Source organism: Mus caroli, chromosome 2, assembly GCF_900094665.2.
Source record: "Mus caroli chromosome 2, CAROLI_EIJ_v1.1, whole genome shotgun sequence".
NCBI classification, from domain to species: Eukaryota; Metazoa; Chordata; class Mammalia; order Rodentia; family Muridae; genus Mus; species Mus caroli.
The window spans coordinates 143,636,873-143,645,625 of NC_034571.1; the positions used below are offsets into that span (position 1 = coordinate 143,636,873).

At 46.4% G+C, this 8,753-nt stretch overlaps 1 protein-coding gene across 1 annotated transcript in view; it reads right to left on the reverse strand.

The window, feature by feature from the left end:
* Psmf1 (proteasome inhibitor subunit 1) overlaps nucleotides 1-6,296 on the reverse strand; it is a 28,419-nt gene extending 22,123 nt beyond the window's left edge. Inside the window, exons 1-2 of the mRNA XM_021152759.2 lie at nucleotides 6,118-6,296; nucleotides 3,097-3,240 (exon numbers count right to left, since the gene is read on the reverse strand). Coding sequence (XP_021008418.1) covers nucleotides 3,097-3,240; nucleotides 6,118-6,123 — 150 coding nt within the window. The 5' untranslated portion in view covers nucleotides 6,124-6,296. The remainder of the gene's footprint in view (nucleotides 1-3,096; nucleotides 3,241-6,117) is intronic.
* Nucleotides 6,297-8,753: the final 2,457 nt, after the last annotated feature.

Below are 8,753 nucleotides of genomic sequence, written 5' to 3' on the forward strand. Positions count from 1 at the left end.
GGCCACTGGGCTCACCCCAGTGCCTCTGGGCTAGAATGCAACCAACCAACCAAAAACTGCACACATGAACAGGTCATTTTCTCTTTATAATCTTCTGTAAGCCAAGAGAACTTGCTGGTAGGGCCAGTGCTGTCCATGTAGGACAGGAGAGAGTCAAAGGTCTTGACTGAACACGGGTAAGGTCTGCCAGCCCTGCCTTAAATACCCCTGAGTCACCCTTGAAATCCACACCACAGTAGGAAGTTACCCAGAAAGGCAAGAGGGTTTCTCAGGCTGTGGCTAGCTTCAGTTTTGTTTTCTCCTTACTCTCCTGTCTCTGCTGAGGCCTCCAGTCTCCTTGTCACCTAGCCAAGTTTGATTGGGACTCCTCTAGCACTTGGGAGGTAGAGGCAGGTGGATTTCTGAGTTCAAGACTAGCCTGGTCTACAGAGTGAGTTCCAGGACAGCCAGGGGAACACAGAGAAATCCGGTCTCAAAAAAACAAAAACAAAAACAAACAAACAAACAAAAATAGAGAGAGAGAGAGATGAAGGTCACACCCAACCACCAGCCTAGGACTGTGAGTTTGACTGGGCATGAGTGAACCTTCAGACACTACTTCTGGGAATTCAAACTTACACAGGCCCTTTGGGAATCCACCTAGCAGTACTTAGCACTATGAGGTTTGTATGAGCCAAGACTCAAACGTCCTCCTAGAAGGAAGCTGTGGATACATGTGGGAGCCTGATAAGCAATGACAACCTTCAGTCCAGAGTGAGCCTGAACAGCTGAAGCAGAGGTAAAGTGCACACTATGCGGACAGTGGCACATTACACTGCAGTCAGAAGGAACACACTAGATCAAATTATAGTATTCTAGAGAAAACTTCATGTGTGTGTGTGTTGGCAGTAAAGAACCAGGAGAAGGGTAATTCTATGAAACTCTCCCCTCTGGACACATGCACAGAGCACCCATGAATAGCACCTTCGTAAGAGCAAGTCACCAAAATAAGCAATATTCTGTCAGGAAACACTAACTGGACTCTGTTGGCTATGAGTGGGGTACAGAGGGAGAATTCACAAAGTGGGGATTTACAGGGGGGTGGGAGGAGTTGGAAAAAGTTTATGGTCCAATACCATTTATGAAAAAAACAAAACTTTAAAAAGCACACATTCAACACAGAACAACACGACCAGAAGCTGTGTTCATGAGAGCATGGTAGGATGGGATGGGAAGGAGTGAGGCTAGAGATGGACAACACTAACGAAGGCCCACACATGAAGGACTTTACACAGCAAGTGCAGGGGAGACCACCCCGAGTGCTTGGAAATCCTTTGCCAGAGGAGTCCCAATCAAACTTGGCTAGGTGACAAGGAGACTGGAGGCCTCAGCAGAGACAGGAGAGTAAGGAGAAAACAAAACTGAAGCTAGCCACAGCCTGAGAAACCCTCTTGCCTTTCTGGGTAACTTCCTACTGTGGTGTGGATTTCAAGGGTGACTCAGGGGTATTTAAGGCAGGGCTGGCAGACCTTACCCGTGTTCAGTCAAGACCTTTGACTCTCTCCTGTCCTACATGGACAGCACTGGCCCTACCAGCAAGTTCTCTTGGCTTACAGACAACCTGTTCTGCTCCCCACCTCAACACCTTCATTCCAGAGCACGAAATAATTGCTAGGGTCAGGTAAAGCTCACAGCCTCACTGTGGTAAGGCAAAACTGATACTCCACAGAAAACAGAAGCTAGACAGGCCCAACACATCATGTGGCTGTCCTCTGCACCTTGATATAAAATATCAAGTGTCCCAGAAGGCTATGGTTGGCAGGTAACCAAAGCATATGTTTGTATCATGTAAGTTCCTCAGATGAAGACTCAAAGGCCTGAGAGTGGCTGCAACCTATGAAAGGTTAGAGCAGGGCAGGCTGGAGATTCTTCCAGACAGACTGGTAAGGTAAAGAAAGGTAAAGCTAACTGTCTTCTATAGACAAAATCCTAAGGCTAGAAATATTCGTTAATGGCCACTGGGCTCACCCCAGTGCCTCTGGGCTAGAATGCAACCAACCAACCAAAAACTGCACACATGAACAGGTCATTTTCTCTTTATAATCTTCAGACTCCCACAACACAAAGCCAAATTTTCTAACTCGTATCTATGGCCATCTCCTTGGCCCTCCACTGACCTTATCTCACACAGCTACAGAGCTCTCATGGGGAGTAGCCGTGCCCTCAATAAGGGGACCAATCAATGCCTGTTTGTTCAAGTCAACAAACATGTTCTTGAGATCAAATATTACAAGCCCAGCTCTATAGCACTAGAGGCAAAAAAGCAAAGAGAAAGTGGGCAGCATGACTCTTTAGCTGCTGAGTTGGTATTACCCAGTCAAGTGTGTGCTTTGTTCCTTTCTCATCACCCACAAGAAGGAGGGTGGCAGGAGGCAGCTAACGGGCCAACACAAATACCCGCTGAGTCTAGCAAGCATTACTAGTCTGCCGGCCACAGGCTGAAAATAAAACTCTCTAGTAGATAAATTAACAGTTAATGGCCTCTCAATTTTTAACTAATTAATTTAAAAAAATTTTTTTTTTGGCTTCTACCCTGAAAACGCATACCCTTATCAGCAGAGAGTGGAGGCAAGGGCAGCCTGAGCCCAGAAAGGACTTCAGGAGAATGGATAGCAAGAATCAAACGCGGCATTCAAGTCTGAAATCCAAACACTGTCCCCTCGAAGAAGGGGCCCTAGAATATGGCTGAGTGGGTCAAAGTTCACTGCCACACCAGTGCTTGAATCCAGATGCCTGGAGTTGGGGGTGTAGCACGGAGTATTCCACGGCAGATGCTTTGGGTAAACTGGTGGATGAGGACCTTGAGGAAGCTACTAGCCTGTCTCAGTCAGATCCACACAACCCGGCCTAAGCGACTGCTGAGCTGTGTCGGGGACGCCTTTACACGTCTGTTCCCGAGTTTACACGCACGCTGTGCCCGTTGTCGGCACCAGCACCAGGCGCGCCAAAGTGCGGCGTCAGAAGCCTTGCTCGGGCCCTGGCTTTGGCACGGTCAGGGCAGGCCTTTGGGCCTCGGGCTGCAGACTCCCCTCCACCGGGGCGGGCTCCGCCGCGTACCTGGTCGCCGGTGCCCAAGGCATAGTAGCCGTTTGTCACCACTTCCCAGTGCAGGAAGCAGACGAGTGCGTCCTGCGGGCAGCTCATGGACGGAGCGGCCGACGCGAAGAGAACCTCCAGGCCCGCCATGGATGCTTGCAGCTTCTGTGGGGAAGGAAGAAAAGGAGGGGACTGTGCAGAAAGCCACTCCGCCTAAGAGAAGCGGGACTGCGAGCAGCAGCGACGCCTTTTGATGCGGCCTTCGCTTTCAGCTATGTCCGCACCTGCGCGGAAGTGGAAACGCGGAAACGCAGAGACGCGCACCGGAAACACTTGCTGACTTTGTGAGTGCTCCGGGCTGGAAACACCTGCACCGAACTAGAAGGTTCCACTAAGAAGCGCGCAGGCTAGGGCTTATCTTCTCAAAGCCTTTTTGCCTGCAGCAGGCGACTGCTGAGTGCCAGGCTGTTCGTTCCTGGGGAGAGGCTGCCTTCTACCAACTACAATAGACTTCTCATCTGCGAAGTGGAGTGTGTACTAGGCCAGGGGAAAATTGTCTTAGATGTTTTCTGTCTTAGATGCAATCTGTCTTAGATGTTTTCATCGTAATTTATTAGCATGCCTGCAGTAAGTACTTCTTGCCTGATAGCACTTTATTCTACATGCTAAACTTTAATGTATTTATCAAATTTTCCAGATCCAATATTATACAGTTGGTATTGATGACAGTACTCTGCCACTACATAGATTTGGAAATCGTGACACAATTAGCCAGTGAGCAATAGAGGTGCCCCTGGGAATTGGTAATTTGGTTTCTAGGATAGCATTTATATGTATGTTGATTGCATGCTAAATCCTGTGCCAAAACTTTTACATTCCCTCTCAACAAATTCATGGGGTATATTCTCTTACCATCCTCACTTTGCGAGTGACATAAAGATCAGAAAGAGAGTTGAAATGACTTCACCCAAGAAAACACAGCTTTTGACCACATCTAGAACACAGAGATAATTGACAAATGCTAGCCACTTGTGCCCCAATCTCCATCAAGATTTTTTTTAACCACCTGTTGTTTCTCCATGTTTCTTGAAGTCCAATACTTTTTTGTAGACAAATAAATTTTGCCATGTTGGTTGATACCATGACCCAAGCCATTGTCATTTTTTTTTTCTTGGTTGCCTGGCATCAGCCTTGTATGCTACACTGTTTTCACCCTACAACCAGAGAGATTCTGTTAAAACACAGGGAAGACCATGCTCCTTAGGCCCAAGCCACACCTCAAAAGCGAAGTTCACTCTAGGTCTGCCACCCTCTTACTCCACAGGTCCTGTGCCTTTCTGATATCACCTCCAGTGTCCTTTCATTCTCTGATCTCTTTTGGCTCCAGTGACCTTGACTTCTCTCAGCTCTCATGCCTAGGCTAACATGCCACAGGTCTTGCCCTAATGGAACTTTGTAGTGTTTCTTTTTAATAGACAAGATGCAATCCAGTATGAAATCTGTCATTTGGAGGTGCTGAGAGACCTATACAAGGCCCACAGGAATCCTATGTTCCAAGCGAGGATCAGGAAGGGTTTCTTGGATTAAGAAATGGCCAATTGCACAGAACTCTCATGGAAGAATAAAGAAGAAATGTTCCTGTAAAAGCACATAGCGTACGTGAAGGCACCAAGGTGGGAAATGTAGCTATCCCTGTATAACTGGAGAATCAACACTGCCCTTCTCATCTCTTCCTCATCTTTAGTTACTCTCCACACCTGTGGTTCTCAGCCTGGATGTCATGACCCCCAGGGGTTGCATAGCAGATATCCCTCAAATTAGATATTTATATTGTGATTTATAACAGTAGCAACATTACAGTTAGGGAGTAGCAATGAAGTGATTTTATGGTCGAGGGTCACTATAACATGAGGTACTGTATGAAAGGACTGCAGCATTAGGAAGGTTGAGAACCACTGCTCCACACTGCTCAAGGGGTTTGGTGGTGTGCCAAGGGGGCAGGCATGCAACAGAGAAAGCTATCAGCTCCAGAAGGGCTGAGGATTTTATCACTGAAGTAGGTTAGGCTTGCTGGTTCATGATGATAGTAAAACACAGGCTGGACTTTTGGCCAGCTTTATTAGTGCTTTTAAGGTTTTCTCTTACTCTCTCTTTTTTCCTGCTGTTGTTTTGTCTTTTCGTAATGAGGCCTCTTGCCTCCTAAGCCACCAATTCTCTCGCCCCTTCCCCTTGGTTCCACACTACTTTGCATCCCATTGATTATGGCTTGCAGCTCACACATTTCCCTTTTCTTTTATACACCATTGCCTATCTTAACCAGGCTTCCCCTAAAAGCCAACACTGAAGGTATGGTGGCTTGCGTCTGTAATCCTAGGACCTAGGGGAAGAGAATAAGGAGTTTAAGGCCAATCTCAGATTGGTGATGAGTTCAAGGCCATCCCAGGCTACAGGAGATCCCGTTGGGAGCTTGAGTGGCTCATTTGAGAGCTGCTCCCAGGGCCGAGAAGGAGGATTGGGCTAAAGGAGGTACCTGATAAGCCTCTGAGAGCAGTTGGAACTCACACTTGCTGGCAAGCAGTGAGGAGAGAGAGTGAAAGATCTCAGAGATGTCTCAACTCAGGACTGGGGAACTGGGATAATGTTTCGCTCTGGTAAGAGCTACTTACTAGAATTATGGAAAGCCCTCAGGTAGTGAATGACAGAATTCGGAGGAAGTGGCTCTGGTGCTTACTGGTGACTGCTGGGATAGGCAGGACATCCTACATCTGCTGTGGTCCTCCCACCTCAGCTAAGGATGATCTGTGCCTCAGAAAGTCTGCATCTCAATAGTCCATTTGGAAAAGGCATTATTAGTACATTGAAAGAACAGAGCTAAGCTATGTCTTCTGCTCTAGAAGTCTGTAAGTCCTCCAAGGGCCTGGCTGTGTTCTATTCATCCTGTCCCCAGAATCCTCCACCCGTGGGAAGAAGTGAGAAGATTCTCTGGACTAGAAGTTCTCTATGCCTCCCTTGGTCCATCCTCCCTTGTTTCTGTAGACTTACCTTCATCAGCAAGGGTCCCAGTGTGCCCTGGGAGTTCTGGGAGAAGCTGAGACAGGGAGCAGGAGGGAGAGGCTTCCCTGGCCTCCCAGGAGCCCCTGACTACCTGGGTGGAAAAAGGCCCATGCCAGATAACGGCACAAGGTAGCAGGAAGAACTGGTAGGTGGCTGCAGCCACCAGTCCCTGGTTGCCAAGTGATAGCAATGTGCACATTCCAAGCTCTGTGTTCCCTTGGAAACTGTTAAATAAGATAGGAACTACAGATCAGGCAACGGGAGCGATGCAGAGGACTCCAACGAGCATCCTTTTCCTTTGGTTTCAGCTCAGCTGCTGACCTCCAGAGAGCTCTCTATAAGAGATATTTTTCTTTACATCCACCAAACGGCCAACTACAATTTAAGACTTCCCATTCCCCACCCCCACCCCCGCCACTGGATGTACAACATAATTGCCACTAAGAGCAAACAGCTTTCTTTTGAAATATTAATTTTAATATAACACTATTAGTTTTTCAAACATTTTTTATTGTGGCCAGACACACAGAACAGAGTTTATTTGTCATCTTAATCATTTGTAATCACACAATGCAGTGACCCCAAGGACATTTGTATTGAGTAAGCATCACCACGCTTCAGCTCCAGGCTTTGCATTTCGCCAGACTGAAGCTCTGCTCATTAAACAATACGTTCCCACATCCTCTTCTTTCAATGGGTGGCAGCCACTATTCTTTACTTTCTTTCTGTGTGGTTGGTTTTTTCATTTGTTTGTCTTGTTGTTGTTTTTTGAGATGGGATTTCTCTGTGTAGCCCTGGCTGTCCTAAACTAACTCTGTGTGTGTAGACCAGGCTGGCCTTGAACTCACAGAGATCCACCTCCTCTGCTTTCTGAGTGCCAGGATTAAAAGTGTGCGCCACTCCGCGGCCACTATTCTACTTTCTATCTGAATGGATTTGACTCTGTGAATGACTCTGTGTACTGGCTAGTTTTGTGTCAACTTGACACAGCTGGAGTTATCACAAAGAAAGGAGCTTCAGTTGAGGAAATGCCTCCATGAGATCCAACTGTAAGGCATTTTCTCAATTAGTGATCAAGGGGGAAAGGCCCCTTGTGGGTGGGACCATCTCTGAGCTGGTAGTCTTGGGTTCTATAAAAGAGCAGGCTGAGCAAGCCAGGGGAAGCAAGCCAGTAAGGAACATCCCTCCATGGCCTCTGCATCAGCTCCTGCTCCCTGACCTGCTTGAATTCCAGTCCTGACTTCCTTTGGTGATGAACAGCAGTATGGAAGTGTAAGCCGAATAAACCCTTTCCTCCCCAACTTGCTTCTTGGTCATGATGTATGTGCAGGAATAGAAACCCTGACTAAGACACTCTGATTCCAAGCCTTTAGGGGTTTAAACCTAGAAATAGAATTGCTAAATCATATAACATTTTTGTTTTGGGTTACTTTAAGGTGGGGTTTTATGTATCCCAGGCTGGCCTCAAACTCATTATACATGATGCTACTACCTTCACCTCCTGAATGCTGGAATTACAGGTGTGTGCCATCACACCTAGTTTATGTGATGCTGGAGGTAGGAGTCTAGGGCTTGGTGCATGCTACCAAGAATTCTACCAAGTAAGCCGCATCCCACCCCTATGTTTAAATGTTTGAGGACCCACATACATAATATTTACCTAGGGTCTATACTGCTTTTTATTTCCATATACAATGCATAAAGGTTTATCTGGCCACACTGGGCCAACATTTTTTGACAAGAGCACCCTAATGGGTATAAAGTGATATTTTCTTTGGTTACACTGTGTTAGGTGTCATTATGGCATACATTATTCTTTTGGTTTGCATTTTCTTCATGCTTTGTGATGCTGAACATACTCTGGTGTGGCTCTTATTTGGAGAAATGTCTGTTTAAAGTCTTGGCTTGTTTTCAGATTCCTTTTCAGGATTTTTTTCCATGTGTTTTAAGTGTTATTTCCTTATCAACTGTATGATTAACAAATATTCTCTCCCTTTCTGTAGGTTGCTTCTTAAATTTACTTTATTTGATAGTATCTTGTCTTTTCTGTCTGTATGCATGCTTTTGTAGGTATGCACACTTGTGTGCATTTGTGTGTGTGTTGGAGATCAGAGAACAGCCTCTAGTGTCATTCCTTAACAGCGTTCCACCTTGGGTTTTTGTTTGTTTGGGAGTTGTTTGTTTGTTTGTTTGTTGAGACAGGGCTTCTCACTGGGAGCTGGGGCTTGCTGATTCAGTAAGCTGACTGACTAGTGATTGAGATATTTTCCTGTACTGCGGTAAATCCAGTCTTTGGCTTCCCAGAGCTGTGATTGTAACTGTGTAACACTATGCCTGATGTTTTTTTTTTTTTTTTTTGCAGATGCTGCGTCTTCATGCTTGGGCAGCATGCCCTTTATCAACCTAGCTATCTCCCCAGCACCTGTTAATGGCATCTTTTTACAAACATTGTAAGTGTCCTTGAGGTCCGTGCTCAGCAGGCTGCTTCTGAAGAGAGAGGCTGCTCTGGGAGTACAGTGGAACCACAGCTGGAGACTGCTAGCAAACTGTATTCATTGCTGCTTGGTAGCATCTTTCTTCAAGCCCCCATTGTATGGATGAAATTCGAAATATCGAATTCTTTT